Source organism: Salmo salar, chromosome ssa23 (assembly GCF_905237065.1).
Source record: "Salmo salar chromosome ssa23, Ssal_v3.1, whole genome shotgun sequence".
NCBI lineage: Eukaryota > Metazoa > Chordata > Actinopteri > Salmoniformes > Salmonidae > Salmo > Salmo salar.
In genome coordinates, this window is record NC_059464.1 from 689,214 (window position 1) to 707,756 (window position 18,543).

Below are 18,543 nucleotides of genomic sequence, written 5' to 3' on the forward strand. Positions count from 1 at the left end.
GACAGCCTGGTTGAAGTCCTAGTTTTTAATGGTCAGTGCCAGTAGATTGCAAAGGGGTTCACATACAGTTCAGAGGCAAATCATAATGTATACATTTAGCCCAAAAACCAAACATGTACCGTCTACTTCTTATATTAGTGCTTTTTTGTTATCTACCCTCTGGTATCTTTCAATACCCATGCTATATATATACTGCTCAAAAAAATAAAGGGAACACTTAAACAACACATCCCAGATCTGAATGAATGAAATAATCTTATTAAATACTTTTTTCTTTACATAGTTGAATGTGCTGACAACAAAATCACACAAAAATAATCAATGCAAATCCAATTTATCAACCCATGGAGGTCTGGATTTGGAGTCACACTCAAAATAAAAGTGGAAAACCACACTACAGGCTAATCCAACTTTGATGTAATGTCCTTAAAACAAGTCAAAATGAGGCTCAGTAGTGTGTGTGGCCTCCACGTGCCTGTATGACCTCCCTACAACGCCTGGGCATGCTCCTGATGAGGTGGCGGATGGTCACCTGAGGGATCTCCTCCCAGACCTGGACTAAAGCATCCGCCAACTCCTGGACAGTCTGTGGTGCAACGTGGCGTTGGTGGATGGAGCGAGACATGATGTCCCAGATGTGCTCAATTGGATTCAGGTCTGGGGAACGGGCGGGGCAGTCCATAGCATCAATGCCTTCCTCTTGCAGGAACTGCTGACACACTCCAGCCACATGAGGTCTAGCATTGTCTTGCATTAGGAGGAACCCAGGGCCAACCGCACCAGCATATGGTCTCACAAGGGGTCTGAGGATCTCATCTCGGTACCTAATGGCAGTCAGGCTACCTCTGGCGAGCACATGGAGGGCTGTGCGGCCCCCCAAAGAAATGCCACCCCACACCATGACTGACCCACCGCCAAACCGGTCATGCTGGAGGATGTTGCAGGCAGCAAAACATTCTCCACGGCGTCTCCAGACTCTGTCACGTCTGTCACATGTGCTCAGTGTGAACCTGCTTTCATAGCACAGGGCGCCAGTGGTGAATTTGCCAATCTTGGTGTTCTCTGGCAAATGCCAAACGTCCTGCATGGTGTTGGGCTGTAAGCACAACCCCCACCTGTGGACGTCGGGCCCTCATACCACCCTCATGGAGTCTGTTTCTGACCATTTGAGCAGACACATGCACATTTGTGGCCTGCTGGAGGTCATTTTGCAGGGCTCTGGCAGTGCTCCTCCTGCTCCTCCTTGCACAAAGGCGGAAGTAGCGGTCCTGCTGCTGGGTTGTTGCCCTCCTACGGCTTCCTCCACGTCTCCTGGTGTACTGGCCTGTCTCCTGGTAGCGCCTCCATGCTCTGGACACTACGCTGACAGACACAGCAAACCTTCTTGCCACAGCTCGCATTGATGTGCCATCCTGGATGAGCTGCACTACCTGAGCCACTTGTGTGGGTTGTAGACTCCGTCTCATGCAACCACTAGCGTGAAAGCACCGCCAGCATTCAAAAGTGACCTAAACATCAGCCAGGAAGCATAGGAACTGAGAAGTGGTCTGTGGTCACCACCTGCAGAACCACTCCTTTATTGGGGGTGTCTTGCTAATTGCCTATAATTTCCACCTGTTGTCTATTCCATTTGCACAACAGCATGTGAAGTTTATTGTCAATCAGTGTTGCTTCCTAAGTGGACAGTTTGATTTCACAGAAGTGTGATTGACTTGGAGTTACATTGTGTTGTTTAAGTGTTCCCTTTATTTTTTTGAGCAGTATATTCGTACACTATCGTTCAAAAGTTTGGGGTCACTTAGAAATGTCCTTGTCTTTGAAGAAAAGCAAATTTTTGTCCTTTAAAATAACATCAATTTGATCCGAAACACATTGTAGACATTGTTAATGTTGTAAATGACAATAGTAGCTGGACACGGCCCTGGTGCACAACTGAGCAAGAGGACAAGTACATTAGAGTGTCTAGTTTGAGAAACAGACGCCTCACATGTCCACAACTGGCAGCTTCATTAAATAGTTACCGCAAACACCAGTCTCAACGTCAACAGTGAAGAGGCGACTCCGGGATGCTGGCCTTCTAGGCAGAGTTCCTCTGTCCAGTGTCCGTGTTCTTTGGCCCATCTTAATCTTTTCTTTTTATTGGCCAGTCTGAGATATGGCTTTTTCTTTGCAACTCTGCCTAGAAGGCCAGCATCCCGGAGTCGCCTCTTCACTGTTGACGTTGAGACTGGTGTTTTGCTTTAAATCTCATTTTATAGATTTGATGTATTTCTATAAAATCAAAACTGGAATTTGTCCTCAAAACAGGCTTGTAAAAGTATGCTAGACATTTATAGAATAGATCATACCTAGTTTGATGTTTCTGTGACAAACGGTGAATTGGTTATTGATTTATACCGCTTTAAATGGCATTTTATTGATTGTATGTATTTCTATCAAGTCAAAACTGGAATTTATACTCAAAACAAAGGTTGTAAAAGTATGCTAGACATTTATAGAATAAATCATATCTAGTTTGATGATTCTGTGAGAAACAGTGAATTAGTTATTGATTTTTACATTTTTAAATGGCTTTTGGCGAATGTCTGTTGAATGTCTGTTGAATGTCCGAATGTGTGAATATAAAACCAACTTACCTCTGTGGACATACAAAAGTCATTACCTTCAAAGGCTACCGGCAGAAGTCATTGCCATAGTTTAATAACAAACGTTCAGTAACAATATTTTTTTTATAGTACAGTAAAGTAACCAAGCCATTATCTCCCTAACCATAAACGGTTACGAACACTTATTTAATACTACTCGAACCTGGCCAAGGTTGCGCAATAAATCCAGATGAGTAGCCTATATCAAAGTAGACTACATATGTGGGGGGGTGATGGAAATTCCATTTGTGTTCAAACTCGGTAGTAGACTTTGTTTAATAAAACTGTGGCTCGAAGGCAAATAATTCAAACACGCTACTTAAATGTTACACTAAGGAGGAAATACAGCTAGAAAGACCATTTTTACACGGGATGTGCGTGCACATTCTGCTTAGCCAAAACCACAATCGTTTTAACAATACACAGGCTAATTGCATTGGCTCCATGTAGGCTACTACTCAATTCGAAACGCATATTTAATACATTTACTGTCAAGCATTGGCATTTTGCCAGCTGTCATTGCGACTGGTCACATCAAACAAAAGACTAATCACAGGAATGTGGAATATGGATAAATGAATAGGCCCACGTGCAGCACAGGTAACTATTTTTGCAACAGCCCATTTAACAGCATTTTTTAAACCGAATATAGTCAGAAATGCGAAACATTCGCGACTCAAAAAAGAGGAATGCCGAATAAATCTTTAGGGCCTACTTGTGCATATTTCAGTAAAGCAGCTCAAAACCCAAACATTTCCCAACCGTATTACAAGGGGTCTATGACTCGAGTCTGGTAAACGTAGTCTTTTGGACATGGCCTACAGCCATAGGCCTACTACTATACCATGTTTCGTACTTTTCAAGAAAGCATGGACATTTAAGTCCAAACTCCCAATAAGTGATGATGCATACATGCAAAAAAGTGGGATACTGAAGAGAAAACCTTACAACCTTTGTGAGATAGCCCACCAGTGTTCTTATACCATCTTTGCCAATGCCCCCTTCACCCAACCCCCTTCCCTCTGTCTCCCCTAGAGAAGCATCAGATGTCCATTAATAGCTCCTATAGATTCACATTCATGAGAAAACACCACGAGAGGCTTAACTCTAGTTCTAATTAAATTACCATTAAATGCCACCCAATTACGCTGTCCTGCAGTGGGACTGGATTTCACCGGAATGAACTGGGACTTCTGTTCAATTCATAACTGGAACACAAATGTACAAAAAGCATTAGGCTTACACTACACATAGCAGCAGTATTCGTGCCAGACCCTCTTGACATGAGCGTTACATGTACATAGCCTATGTTTGAATCAATATACAAAAACTTGGTAGAGTTAGCACATGGCTGTTAAAGTGTATGCCCAGGGCATCTTTTCTTTTGCATCAGGCTATAGCTATTCTATCTCATGTTTCCCTATAATGAACTTCATCTATACATCAAAAGCCTTCTGCATGCCACAATGAGCAACATAGCAAAAGCATGATATAGGCCAGAGACAAAGAGATCATTGTGGCACACAATAAAAGTATCCATTGTGCTAAAACTGACCCCAGAACAGCTTTATTCCAAATATAAAGTATTATATCCAAGTGAGTGTGTAGAGGAATCACTATGCTGAGGCCTCCAAAAACGTTCAAAGGTTTCCTAAAGTTATAGTGAATGTGATGGACAGAGGGGTGTGTGTTGCGTTTGAGTCTCTCTCTGTTTGTGTGTGTGTGTGTGTGTGTGTGTGTGTGTGTGTGTGTGTGTGTGTGTGTGTGTGTGTGTGTGTGTGTGTGTGTGTGTGTGTGTGTGTGTGTGTGTGTGTGTGTGTGTGTGTGTGTGTGTGTGTGTGTGTGTGCGCACGCGCACGCGCACTACAGAACGTGTAGAGTGCCATAAAGGAGGTAGTGGAATTGCCTTTACACAAACTTAGCAGAGCCAACCCCTTTCACTGGAGAGAGAGAGAGGTTACACCAACCCCTTTTAGAAAGAGTGGGAGAGAGCAGAGGAGGGAGATGTTTACATTGCTTTGGCATTGCTTTGGCAATGTAAACATACATTTTCCTTGCCAATAAAGCCCATAAATTGAAATTGAATTGATAGAGGCTCTGCCAACCATTTTAGGTAAGAGAGAGTTGGGGGAAATGAGTGAATAGCAAGGGAGAAGAAAAAAAGCATACTATAGACAAGTCTTTGAGAAAGAAAAGGAGGGAGAGACAGAATCTGTGCAAAAGATCTAGATGCTGCTGTAGTCTCTCCTTGGTTGGGGACAGAAGCACCAGATCATCAGCAAACAGTAGACATTTGACTTCAGATTCTAGTAGGGTGAGACCGGGTGCTGTTCTAGTGCTCTCGCCAATTTGTTGATATATATGTTGAAGAGGGTGGGGCTTAAGCTGTTTCCAAGTCTCACCCAACAGCCCTGTGGAAATAAATATGTGTTTTTTGCCAATTTTAACCACACACTTGTTGTTTGTGTACATGGATTTGACAATGTTGTATGTTTTTCCATCAATTTGTATAGCAGACCCTAATGCCAAATTGAGTCAAAAGCTTTTTTGAAGTCAACAAAGCATGAGAAGACTTTGCCTTTGTTTTGGTCTGTTTCTTTGTCAATTAGGTTGTGCAGGATGAATACGTGGTCTGTTGTACGGTAATTTTGTAATAAGCCAATTTGACATTGGCTCAGTACATTGTTTCACTGAAAACCTAAACAGGGAAATGTACGTGTCTGTTGTTAATGATAATGCAGAGGATTTTCCCAAGGTTGCTGTTGACACATATCCCACGGTAGTTATTGGGGTCAAATTTGTCTCCACTTTTGTGGATTGGGTTGATCAGTCCTTGGTTCCAAATATTGGGAAAGATGCCAGAGCTAAGGATGATGTTAAAGAATTTAAGTATAGCCTATTGGAATTTTTGGTCTGTATAATTGTATCATTTCATTTAGGATACCATCAACACCACAGGCCTTTTTGGGTTGGAGAGTTTGTATTTTGTGCTGTAGTTCATTCAATGTACTTGGAGAATCCAGTGGCTTCTGGTAGTCTTTAATAGTTGATTCTAAGATTTGTATTTGATCATGTATATGTTTTTGCTGTCTGTTCTTTGTTATAGGGCCAAAAAGATTAGAGAAGTGGTTTATCCATACATCTCCATTTTGGATAGATAACTCTTCGTGTTGTTGTTTGTTTAGTGTTTTCCAATTTTCCCAAAAGTGGTTAGAGTCTATGAATTCTTTAATTACATTGAGCTGATTTCTGACTTCCTGTTCATTCTTTGTCCGTAGTGTATTTCTGTATTGTTTTAGTGATTGACCATAGTGAAGGCGTATGCTCAGGTTTTCTGGGTCTCTATGTCTTTGGTTGGATAGGTTTCTCAATTTCTTTCTTAGGTTTTTACATTCTTCATCAAACCATTTGTCATTGTTGTTAATTTTCTTAGGTTTTCTGCTTGAATTTTTTTTATTTGATAGGGAAGCTGAGAGGTCAAATATACTATTTTGGTTTTCTACTGCCAAGTTATTACAGTGAAATGTTTTGTCCAGGAAGTTGTCTAAAAGGGCCGGAATTTTTTGTTGCCTCATTGTTCTTTCTCTCTTTACCCCTCACTCTCTCTCTTTGTTGTCTCTTCACTCCCTCTTCTCCTTTTGTTTTTGTCATATTTGAGGTTTCATCACTGGTTTGCAAAAGATCAGGCAGACCAACTATTCCTCAGGCTCCTACAGAGATCACATCTACTGTACCTGAGTCTATCATCCATAGCCACATCCCCATTCCTCTACTGCAAATCACATCAAGCCAGCACAGCACAAATATAGCCACTACAATTCTTGTTTTTGTAGCAGTAAGCAGTGGAACATTTGGAGAGAAAAAGACAAGAGAGATAGAAAGAGAGAGAGAGAGATTTGGAGGTTTTGTATTTTGTGTTACAGCAGTTGGTAAGGAAAGGTTTGTTAAGAGTGATAAGAAAGAGAAAGACAGAGAGAGAAACGTTTGGGAGTAGTTCTGTGTTCAAGTAGGGGTTGGTAAAGAAAGGGTTGGTAAGGAGAGAGAGCCAGTGGGAGTTGCTAGACTCCAGTGGCACCTCTAAAGGGAAGGAACTTACATTTAAAGTCAGATGTATAGGTAATACGAGGGGGGATAGGAGGAGTGTTTCATGTGTGCGTGTGTGTGTGTGTGACCAACATGTAAATGATACACTGAATAGTCTAAACTCCACGCACACCATATAGACACCTGCGCACGCACACACACACACACACACACACACACACACACACACACACACACACACACACACACACACACACACACACACACACACACACACACACACACAAAACACTCATTCAAACACACACACACACATGCACACACACTGCTACAGATTCATAAGGAGCAACACTCTGGCTTGCCGGCTTTCTAGGAGTTCTCATTTATTCCCCAATAAAGGCAGTGCTATGGTTACCCAGGGAGACAAGAGACCATTTCTTGAGGATACAGGAGCCCTTAGGTGAATTGTAGGCCTAATATCAAACATTTAAATTCTAGCCTGGTTCGCTCTCTATCTGGAGAGAAGAGCAGCCTCTGTTGGCTCAACAAGGTATAACAGTCCTGAATAACTCAAGCCCAATGCATGTGGCCGCATTCTGACTTCTTTTGACATATTTTTTTCAGGGAAAGAGAAAAAAAGAAATAGAATTTGTGCCAGTAGGTCGGATTCGAACCCACACAACACAGTATATGTGTGCGTTGAAGGCAGCAGCCCGAATCGCTAGACCAGCTCAGGCCACATGTAGATGATGTATGAAGATAATGTATTGATGTCAATGAGTGATTGGGATGAAGATTCTAGACACACGCAAGGTCCTCCAGTTAGGATTCTGCACTGGTACACATAGATGGTGATAGGTGGTGTATGGTTTCAGTTACAGTCCCAGCTAGCACATTTGGATCCTTGGAAGTTGTGGGAAGTTTTTCTTTCCATTCCTCAGTCCAGGCCATGTGGAAAGATGACTTGTGTGGAATACCAACTGGGTGGCAGTGTGGCCTACCCAAGGCTCATTGAAAGTGTTTAATTTTGTATTTTTTTTATTATAATTTTTTGGTTTGTATTTTACCCCCTTTTTCTCCCCAATTTCGTTATATCCAATTGCGATCCAATTACGATCTTGTCTCATTACTGCAACTCCCCAACGGGCTCGGGAGAGGCAAAGGTCGAGTCATGTGTCCTTCGAAACATGACCCGCTAAACCACGCTCCTTAACACCCGTCCGCTTAACCCGGAAGCCAGCTGCACTAATGTGTCAGAGGAACACCGTTCAAAGTCAGCCTGCAGGAGCCCGCCCCTCCCCAAGATGTCGCTAGAGCGCAATGAGCCAAGTAAACCCTCCCCTAACCCGGGCCAATTGTGCGCCACCCTATACAGTAGGACTCCCGGTCACGGCCGGTTGTGACACAGCTTGGGATCAAACCCGGGTCTGTAGTGACGCCTCAAGCACTGCGCTTTAGACCACTACGCCACTCGAGAAGCCCATTGAAAGTGGATTAAGTGAGAGAGAATGGTACAGTGTAATAATGGTATGATAAGAAAGATGGTCATTTAGCAAATGCTGTGAACATTGGTCACAGTGGCCAAACTAAAAGGAAGAAAGAGCCAACAGCACACTAACAACACTATCAAATAAACATCTAACAACAGGAAAAAGACAAGACATGGTGTTCGCTCAAATCTGGGAATAACACATGACAGTTAAAGAGGCTGTACAGAATTTTTGACAGAAACAATTAGTAACTAAACTTCCATAGTGTACTGTAGATCCCACCTTGTAGGACGAATAAATGATTTCATTCAAAAATCATATTAATGGAATCTAATTGCCATTCAACCACCCCCCAGCGCCCCTCTCTTTTTTCCGACAGCTTTTGTCCACCTCACTATCTCACCTTAAGAAATACCATGGGTATTGATGAGTACATACCTAAGGGACAGACATCCCAAATGTTTCTCATTAGTGATCAGGAGAAAACTAGTTCTGAACAAGTCACAAGTCACCAGACTTATGTATTCACAAATGAAAAAGACAAGGGCACTATATAAGGGGGACGAGAAGGAACGACAGCCAAAAAGCAGGAGAGGAAGGACAAGAAGATAAGGAGAGAAGAGAAAAGAAAGAAAGATGGCTCACCGATCCCAGGGTACCAAACTCCACTTAGCAGGTGAGATGAAACGTGTGTGTTTAGTCCATGTGTGAGAGTTTTTGATGGAGGCAAGTTGACTAAAGCCAAACCTCTCTCTCTCTCACCTCTAGTTCTGTGTCTAGTTGTGTCCTGTCATGCCATTGGCCTTAGTGACCTAATGGAGAGAGCTTCCCAGCGATCAGACAAGCTTCACTCACTCAGCACTTCCCTCAACAAGGACCTGGTCAGTAACAACCATCCCAGCTAGCACATTTGGTTGCTTGGAAGTTGTGGGAATGTATGTTTTTGGTTTCACATTGTTTGTGGGAACGAAGCCATGTGTGTCCTGACTGGTAAAACTGAGCGTTTTTTTAAACGTTCTGAGAACAGAAGTGAAAATGTTGCCTGTTCTGGGAATGTTTATCTTTAGAATATTTTACTCTGGTTTATTGAACGTTTTCCTCTGAGGTTTTATTAAAGCTCTAAGAACGGAAATGATATGTTATTTGGAGGTTTTTGAATAACTTCCTTAACTTTCACTGAATATTTCAATAACACTTTCAGATTATTTTGGGTAAACTTTATTGAACTCTAAGCACAGATGGAAATGCATTTCCTTTGGCATTCATCATGCAACATTTTTTATTTATTTATTTGACATGGTATCAGTGCGGTTCAAACCTATAACCTTCCGTCCTCTATCCATGGAATTAGTCCACTGCGCCACCAGGATGGAGCTAATATGCCATGTTTTTTGTTTTTTTTACACATACAAAGCTGTTCATTTTTTCTATTCAAACGGAGTCCATTTCTAAAGGAAACAAGCACTCATTAAGATCCGGTGTGGCCAATTAGTGCATGCAGCCAACCCACCTGAACATGATTTTAAATAGAACCATGAGGAAACCTGTAGGAAACGTTATACTGAAGAACTGAAATTAACATTCTCTGAACTATTTGAGAATATTCTCAATGCCAAACCGGTTGAAGAATGATAGAACATTACAAAACATTTTATTAAATGTAACCATGTTGGAACTTTTAGGAAACATTCTGTTCCATAAATGTGCTGAGAATGTTCCAAAGCCAAACAACTATCCTGCACCATTCCCAGAAAGTTGTAGGAAGGTTAATAACCATAGGACAACCACGTGGGTCTGTGTGCGTATGTGTATCTGTGTGTATACCTGGTCTGTTTGTGTTCAAGATGTATGTATTGTTTGTTAAATGAATATGTTCAGAGTATTATGTGTCAGAGTATGTTCAACTTGAGTTAACCTTATTTTAACCACTTTTGTGCTGTTCCACCTCTCTCTCTCAGGACTCTCACTTCCCACCAATGGGACGAGTGATGATGCCACGTCCGTCTATGTGTCACACCTCCTCACTCCAGACACCCAAGGACAAAGAGCAAGCGCTCAGAGTATCGGTCAGTAAAGCTCTGTGCTCTCCTCACTCATCTCTTTCATCTCACTATTAGTTATAAACTCTCCCCCTTCTCTCTTTTCCCAGTCTACCTGCGTGAGCACTTCATTGATCAAATCTACAGCCCTGTCCTGCAACAACCTCTAGCCCTTAGGCACAGATCTGAGAGGATTGGAGAGCTGTGAGCAATATGCATCCAGCAGTCTTAGATTAGTGGAGTCTTGGAGATGAAGGAAAGAAGACAAGGAGAGGAAGCCCCTAACTCAGATGTACCCTTCCTCTCCTCTCTCTCTGGGTTTGTCTCCTCCCTGTGGTATATATATGTTAGTATTTTCCCCGTTCTAAAAAAAGCAGTGCATTTAACAACCTGCACAAGGCCTTCGATGACAAAACCCCCAATCCCTACTCCCCTTTTGTCACGCCTGATTTGGACCTTTGGGTTGGAGCATTGCACTCAGTAAAACTGCAGGAGCATTCTACAGTGTGCAGGATCGATCAACCTTTCCTTCATGACGTTATCCATTGTGTTCCTCAGGAGAATGAGCTGATCTCCCTGGCTCGCTCCCTCCTGCTGGCCTGGAATGATCACCTGCTGCTGCTCTCCTCTGAGGCGCCCACTCTGTCACACCCCTCCAATGGTGACATCAGCAGTAAGATCAGCAGGACTACTCCAAGAGCCTGGGAGACGGACTAGACATGCTGGTCAACAAGGTGGGTGACTGATGCTGTTTATCTGTATGTGTGTTTTCATGTGAATCATTCCAAACTGTACATGTACTAGTGGTTTTAGTTCAGCAATTGAACACTGTGTGCAAGGTGACAACCTTTTTGCACTCTCTTCTGCTTTAAAAAAAAATCTATCTATCTATCTATCTATATATATATATATATATATATATATATGGGCCCCTCCTCCCAGTACATTTCTTCAATCCCCTTCAAGGGTGGAGACCTCAGCAATGACAAGACCTCCCGCCTCATCAACTTCCACTTCCTTATGTCCTGCTTCCGCAGGGACTCCCGCAAAATCGACAGTTTCCTCAAGGTCCTTAGATGCCGGGCTACCAAAATGCGACCAGAAACATGTTAGGAGAAAATATCAGCCATTTTGGTTCGGGATTGTTCTATTTTCAAACTGATACAGACAGAGCCAAAATGGGGTAGCCGTTTGGAGGAGAATTCAGGGGATTGGTTTGTTAAGTTTGATTTTGTGACATCATGACTAATGCTCTCTGTCATCTACATTACCTTTAGACTATTCATAGACTATACATTATATTCAACACCTGTCATCTGACCCACATTTTACCAGTGTAATATACACTCAAGAGGTTTATGTTCTGTAATGTATTTCATCAACAATATTCAACCTAATATTGGCACTTATAATCATTGAATAATCATCTTCAATGATTTATATAGATAACACAAAGCATCCCTCCAAGTCATTCTTAATAGATACAGAGGGCTATGTTGATAGTTGACCAATGACCATCATGATAACATTTGCACATTAGAACACGATTTCTCAAGTCACTTATAGAACTTCCTTTATACTATACACAATGTACTGTTTCACTAAATACCAAATAAAATCTTTATTGCATTATAAAACATGAATTCTTGCAGTCCAACCAGAACTGTAGATCACTTTAAAATGTGAAACCGGGTTCAAACCTTCTGCAGGCACTGTGTGTGTACTCAATTACATTGTTATTACTGTATGGTAACATATTGTAGGTACTATATATATATATATATATATATATATATAGAGAGAGAGAGAGGGCCGTGCGCAAGCAGGCTTTCAAAACACATAGACCCTCAGAGGCTCTTTCCATGAGAGAGCAATGCAACAGCCGGGTGAAAACCTGACTCCTCTCCTGGTCGCTCTGTAAACTGACACCTGCTCGACATATTTAACAGCTCTGCTCTAGTCAAGAAGGGGATGAAGCAAAATCAGAGCGCAACCAAGCAGCCTACCGTGTCAGCGTGAGTTGACATGTCAGACTATGAAGTGTCAGTGCAGCAGCTCAATGATCTGTGTGCCAACGGTGACGGTTACTACAGCATGCCAACACACCATGTCGACGAAGTGTTCCCCAGGATATATGTTGGAAATGCGTGAGTTTCATTTGCTTGAGTTAATGTGTCAATGAAATGTTCATTCTAAACTTTATAGACAGGTATAAGGCTATTCGATCAACTTTGGTCTTGGCAACACTTATCTGAAGCTAAATATGAGGTAGCAGTATTATGATATTAAAACGGAGTATAGCCTAAGTGCATCCACTGAGTCATATACACTGATTGTACAAAACATTAGGAACACCTGCTCTTTCCATGACATAGCCTTCACCTGGATTAACCTGGTCAGTCTATGATCCCTTATTGATGTCACTTGTTAAATCCCCAAATAATGATTTTTAAGCCTTGAGACAATTGAGACATTGATTGTGTATGTGTGCCATTCAGAGGGTGAATGGGCAAGACAAAGGATTGAAGTACCTTTGAACGGGTTATGGTAGTAGGTGCCAGGCGCACCGGTTTGTGTGTCAAGAACTGCAATGCTGCTGGGTTTTTCACGCTTGACAGTTTACCGTGTGTATCAAGAATGGTCCACCACCCAAATGACACACCCAAATGACATACTGAATAGCCAACTTGACACCACAGTGGGAAGCATTGGAGTAAACATGGGTCAGCATCCCTGTGGAACACTTTCGACACCTTTGCCCCAACGAATTGAGGCTGTTCTGAGGGCAAAAGGTGGAGCAACTCAATATTAGAAAGGTGTTCCTAATGTTTTGTACACTCAGTGTAGTTACATCTGATAGCCAATAGGACTACAGCAGCCTATGTTGTGAAAATAACTTGTTTTCATTTTATTTGTTTGCTTTTATCATCCTGATTTTTAAATTAAACATTTATTGACAAAAGCCATACTGAAACAAAACTGATTATGTAACAGTATAGCTTCCGTCCCTCTCCTCGCCCCTACCTGGGCTCGAACCAGGGACCCTCTGCACACAGACAACAGCCACCCTCGAAGCATCGATACCCATCGCTCCACAAAAGCCGCGGCCCTTGCAGAGCAAGGGGAACAACTACTTCAAGGTCTCAAAGCGAGTGATGTCCCCGATTGAAACGTTATTACCGGCAACAATGTCGCCTATGGGCGCAAACCCACCGTCACTGGACCAGACAGTACTGGAAAAAAGTGCTCTTCACTGACGAGTCGCAGTTTTGTCTCACCAGGGGTGATGGTCGGATTCGCGTTTATCGTTGAAGGAATGAGCATTACACCGAGGCCTGTACTCTGGAGCAGGATCGATTTGGAGGTGGAGGGCCCATCATGGTCTGGGGTGGTGTGTCACAGCATCATCGAACTGAGCTTGTTGTCATTGCAGGCAATCTCAACGCTGTGCATTACATGGAAGACATCCTCCTCCCTCATGTGGTACCCTTCCTGCAGGCTCACCCTGACATGACCCTCCAGCATGACAATGCCACCAGCCATAAGACTTGTTCTGTGCGTGATTTCAGGAATGTCAGTGTTTGCCAGTGTTTGCCATGGCCAGCGAAGAGCCCGGATCTCAATTCTATTGAGCACCTCTTGGACCTGTTGGATCGAAGGGTGAGGGCTAGGGCCATGCCCCCCAGAAATGTCCGGGAACTTGCAGGTGCCTTGGTGGAAGAGTGGGTAACATCTCACAGCAAGAACTGGCAAATCTGGTGCAGTCCACGAGGAGGAGATGCACTGCAGTACTTAATGCAGCTGGTGGCCACACCAGTATTGACTGTTTTTTTTTATTTTGACCCCCCTTTGTTCAGGGACACATTATTCCATTTCTGTTAGTCACATGTCTGTAGAACTTGTTCAGTTTGTCTCAGTTGTTGAATCTTATGTTCATACAAATATTTAAACATGTTAAGTTTGCTGAAAATAAATGCAGTTGACAGTGAGAGAACGTTTCTTTTATTGCTGAGTTTAGAAATGGCAAATTCAACAATGAGTGGTTTGGAAGAAATCAGTGGCTAACTGCAAACTAGCCTGCTGAGCAATCACAAGCCTGCTTTTCAGTGGAGTGGGTGTGCGGTCCAAGTCAACCCAGACTTGGGTTGGGGGTATATAAGGGTCTCTTTTCCAAGCTTAAAAGGATAAACATTCAACATTGGCCATGCTATCAATCCAGCATGACTTCTGCCGCGTTCAAAACAACTGGAAACTCGGAACTTGGAAATCTCAGACTTCAGTGAGTTCAAGACAACTGGGAACTCTGGAAAAAAAAAAGAAAACTCAGACTGGGAAAATACGTTTTGAACAGTCATCCAACTCGGAATTCCATGTCGGGAACTCTGGCCTCATTTTAGAGCTCTGACCTGAAGGTCAATTACATCATGATCTGACCTTGTCGTCCCCCCCCCCCAGAGTACCTAGTTGTCTTGAAAGCACCATAAATCCAGAGAATGCCAGATTTTGATAACAAAATTTGATGACAAAATGTTCCCATGAAAGACCGTTGCGCCCACTTCCTGTTCAAGTGAGCCCAGCACAACAACGTGATCCAAAATGGTATTGTATGCTGCTGCATAAATTATGTAATATGCCAGGGAGATATGTATACTGTAGTTAAGAAAGTAATACGAAGTGTATGTTGTGTAGTAAGCTGTTAGCTGTTGGTGGTGCACATGAAGCCTATAGCCTGTTCTAGAGAAATGTAATCATCAAATATTGTAAGAGCTTTCAATGTCTGCTTATATACCCCCTTTATTTGTCCTACGGTTCTGACTTGGTGTACAGGGAGAATACTGTAAGAACGGCCCATGTTCTGAATTCTGTCGCTGTACATTTCAAAAGTGCTGAACAAATAGTTATTAACAACATCCGTCCTAGCTCGCTCATTAATGTCTTAATCGAAATTACGGACTGCCTCTTATCTGCTCGCCGTCCTCTTATGCCATAGATTGTACATCTCAATTGTCAGTAGACACCACATTTGTCTAAGCAAGTTAGCCATATCAGCTATGTTTTTTTAAAGGCAGTAAATGAGGCTGAATTAACTGTTACGCTGCCAGACAAGGCTCCGCTGATAGCCAGGTGTAGCGGTGGTAAGGATTCACTCCATGTTGCTGAAAATAAATATTTTCTCTTGGGTCAGCTTTATGTAGGCCTTTGAGGGTTTGAGGGTACCGTTTGTCACCGTTATAGTGCAATTAATGTATTGTTTAGTGTTGTGTTGTGTATTGGCTTTGCTGGCATTCACCAAAACCAAGATGCATGCCCAACCAAGATTTACATGCTAAAATGGACACTGGTAATGGCACAGCTAATAACACACCCCTGTACAACGTTATACCACTACACATGTACAGTGCCTTAAGAAAGTATTCACACCACTGACATTTCCATATTTTGTGTTACAGCCTGATTTTTTAAAAATAGATTCAATTTAGATTTTTGGTCACTATCATTCACACAATAACCCATAATATCAAAGAGGAATTATGTTTTTTGAAAAAAAGTATACAATTTAATAAAAAATGAAAAGCTGAAATAAGTAATCACATAATACGTTGTATAGACTCACTCTGTGTGCAATAATATAGTGTTTAGCATGATTTTTGAAGGAGTACTTCATCTCTGTAACCCACACACAATTATCTGTAATGTTTCTCAGTTGGGGCAGTGAATTTCAAACACAGATTCAACCAAAAAGACCAGGGAGACTTTCCAATACCTTGCAAAGAACGTTGATGGTAGATGGGTAAAAAAAAAATATCCCCTTGAGCATGGTGAAGTTATTAATTACACTTTGGATGGTGTATTAATACACCCAGTCACTAGAAAAATACAGGCGTCCTTCCTAACTCAGTTGCCGGGGAGGAAGGAAACTGCTCAGGGATTTCACCATGAGGCCAATGATAAAACAGTTACAGAGTTCAATGTCTGTGATAGTAGAAAACTGAAGATGCATCAACAACATTTTAGTCAGTCCACAATACTAACCTAATTGACAGAGTGAAAATAAGGAAGCCTGTACAGAATAGAAATATTCTAAAACATGCATCCTGTTTGCAAAAGGCACTAAAGTAATACTGCAAAAAATGTGACAAAGCAATTAACTTGAATACAAAGTGTTATGTTTGGGGCAAATCTAATAGAGCACATTACTGAGTACCACTCTCCATATTTTGAAGCATAGTGGTGGCCGCATCATGTTATGGGTATGCTTGTAATCATTAAGGAGTTTTTCAGGATAACAAGAAACGGAATGGAGCTAAGTACAGGCAAAATCCTAGAAGAAAAGCTGGTTCAGTTTGCTTTCCACCAGACACTGGGAGATTAATTCACCTTTCACAAGGCCAAATCTTCACTGGACTTGCTTACCAAGAAGACAGTGGATGTTCCTGAGTGGGCAAATTTACTTGAAAATCTATAGTAAGACCTGAAAATGGTTGTCTAGCAATGATCAACAACCAATTTGACAGAGCTTGAAGCATTAAAAAAAAGGGCAAATGTTGTTGTTTAAGGAATACCTAGGATAGGATAAAGTAATCCTTCTAACCCCCCCCCTTAAAAGATTTAGATGCACTATTGTAAAGTGGTTGTTCCACTGGATATCATAAGGTGAATGCACCAATTTGTAAGTCGCTCTGGATAAGAGCGTCTGCTAAATGACTTAAATGTAAATGTAATGTAAATGTTACACAATCCAGGTGTGGAAAGTTCTTAGAGACTTATCCAGAAAGACTCACAGCTGTAATGGTTGCCAAGGGTGATCTACAAAGTGTTGACTCAGGGGAGTGCATACTTATGTAAATGAGATATTTCTGTATTTCATTTCAAATAAATTACCAAACATTTAGAAACATGTTTTCACTTTGTCATTATGGGATATTCTGTGTAGATGGGTGATTTTTTTTATTTAAGCCATTTTGAATTCAGGATGTAAAAATGTGAAATAAGTCAAGGGGTATGAATACTTTCTGAAGGCATTGTATATGCCTGTATATAGTACCACTCTAGGTTTGTAATGGTTATGACATCTACAGCACTTTATTTTTTAGTATTGTGGCCATGAACACGATGCGTCTGAAGAAGCTAGGCATCACCCACATTCTGAATGCAGCGGAAGGCAACTCCTTCATGCACGTCAACACCAACGCGGAGTTCTACGCTGGCACAGGCATCACATACCACGGCATGGGCGCCAGTGACACAGACCACTTTGACCTCAGCATCTACTTTGAGGAGGGGGCGAACTTCATCGAGAAGGCCTTGGCACACAAAGATGGGAAGGGTAAGATAAAACCTTTCTGAGACAAGGGAAAATGCACACCTGAGTTAGAGAGGTGCAGGCCGACGGAGCAAAACACTTAGAGCGATAGTTAGCCACCCCTTTTTCTTTTAAGGTAAAACAAAGATGGGAAGAGTAAGGTAACAGTTAATTGTTTTGGTGTGAGCCTCTGCATGAGATCAGTGGAATATAATACATTACAGTACATGACCTCATCGCGCTAAGATTATGAAAATGGGCTTTTGTGGTCTAATGGGATGACTCAGTTTCAACACAGTCACACCAGGGATGGATGCAGAGTCGACTTCAGAAGAATCAATACTATTTTAATAGATTTTTGCCATCGTGCATGTAGAAACTGGAAATTGAGTTGAATTCAAATACAGAATTGTCTCAATTTAGAAATATTAAATGAAATACATTTTGACGCAACATTTTTCCCATTATTTTATGTAATATTTTATCCTTATTTGTTGCAATATTGTGTCCCGTTTTCTCTGACCTAAAACCCTTCTCCATGTCCCTCAGGTAAAGTGTACGTTCACTGCAGAGAGGGCTACAGTCGCTCCCCAACACTGGTCATCGCCTACCTGATGCTGCGCCACAGGATGGACATTCGGTCCGCCCTGTCCATGGTACGACAGAAGAGAGAGATCGGCCCTAACGACGGCTTCCTGCGCCAGCTGTGTCGCCTCAACGAAACGCTGGCGGTCGAAGGAAAGTTCTGGAACCAATGACGGTTTTCTTTCCCCTGTACTCGTACCTTACAAGTATGTACAGATAAACACACACGTGAACGTGTGTAGGTATTCAGGACACCTGGAAAGTATGTACCTGTAAATGTACACAAATACACACATTCATTGACTGCCATCCTTGTCTTGTAGGCAAGCTCAAGCATGGCTTGTCCTTTGATTTATATTCAGAAAGGCACTGTATACAAGTGAAAGGGAATACCTAGTCAGTTGTACAACTGAATGCATTCAACTGAAATGTGTATT

General features: G+C 42.0%; 1 protein-coding gene and 1 pseudogene across 1 annotated transcript; both read left to right on the plus strand.

Moving 5' to 3' along the window:
* Nucleotides 1-8,763: 8,763 nt before the first annotated feature.
* Nucleotides 8,764-11,331, plus strand: LOC106583868 (prolactin-2-like; annotated as a pseudogene).
* An 896-nt stretch (nucleotides 11,332-12,227) lies between these two features.
* On the plus strand, nucleotides 12,228-18,279 carry LOC106583869 (dual specificity protein phosphatase 3). The gene is made up of 3 exons (XM_014168486.2): nucleotides 12,228-12,365; nucleotides 17,313-17,545; nucleotides 18,071-18,279. Exons 1-3 carry the CDS (start codon nucleotides 12,244-12,246, stop codon nucleotides 18,277-18,279), a joined length of 564 nt encoding a protein of 187 aa, XP_014023961.1. The 5' UTR covers nucleotides 12,228-12,243.
* The last annotated feature ends 264 nt before the right edge of the window (nucleotides 18,280-18,543 follow it).

Bases quoted from the DNA above. Each gene is read 5' to 3' on its own strand.
- LOC106583869 (XM_014168486.2), top strand. From the start codon at position 12,244: ATGTCAGACTATGAAGTGTCAGTGCAGCAGCTCAATGATCTGTGTGCC. The intron at 12,366-17,312 runs GTGAGTTTCATT...TTTATTTTTTAG, and splicing joins AGGATATATGTTGGAAATGC to TATTGTGGCCATGAACACGA. The intron at 17,546-18,070 runs GTAAGATAAAAC...CATGTCCCTCAG, and splicing joins GGCACACAAAGATGGGAAGG to GTAAAGTGTACGTTCACTGC.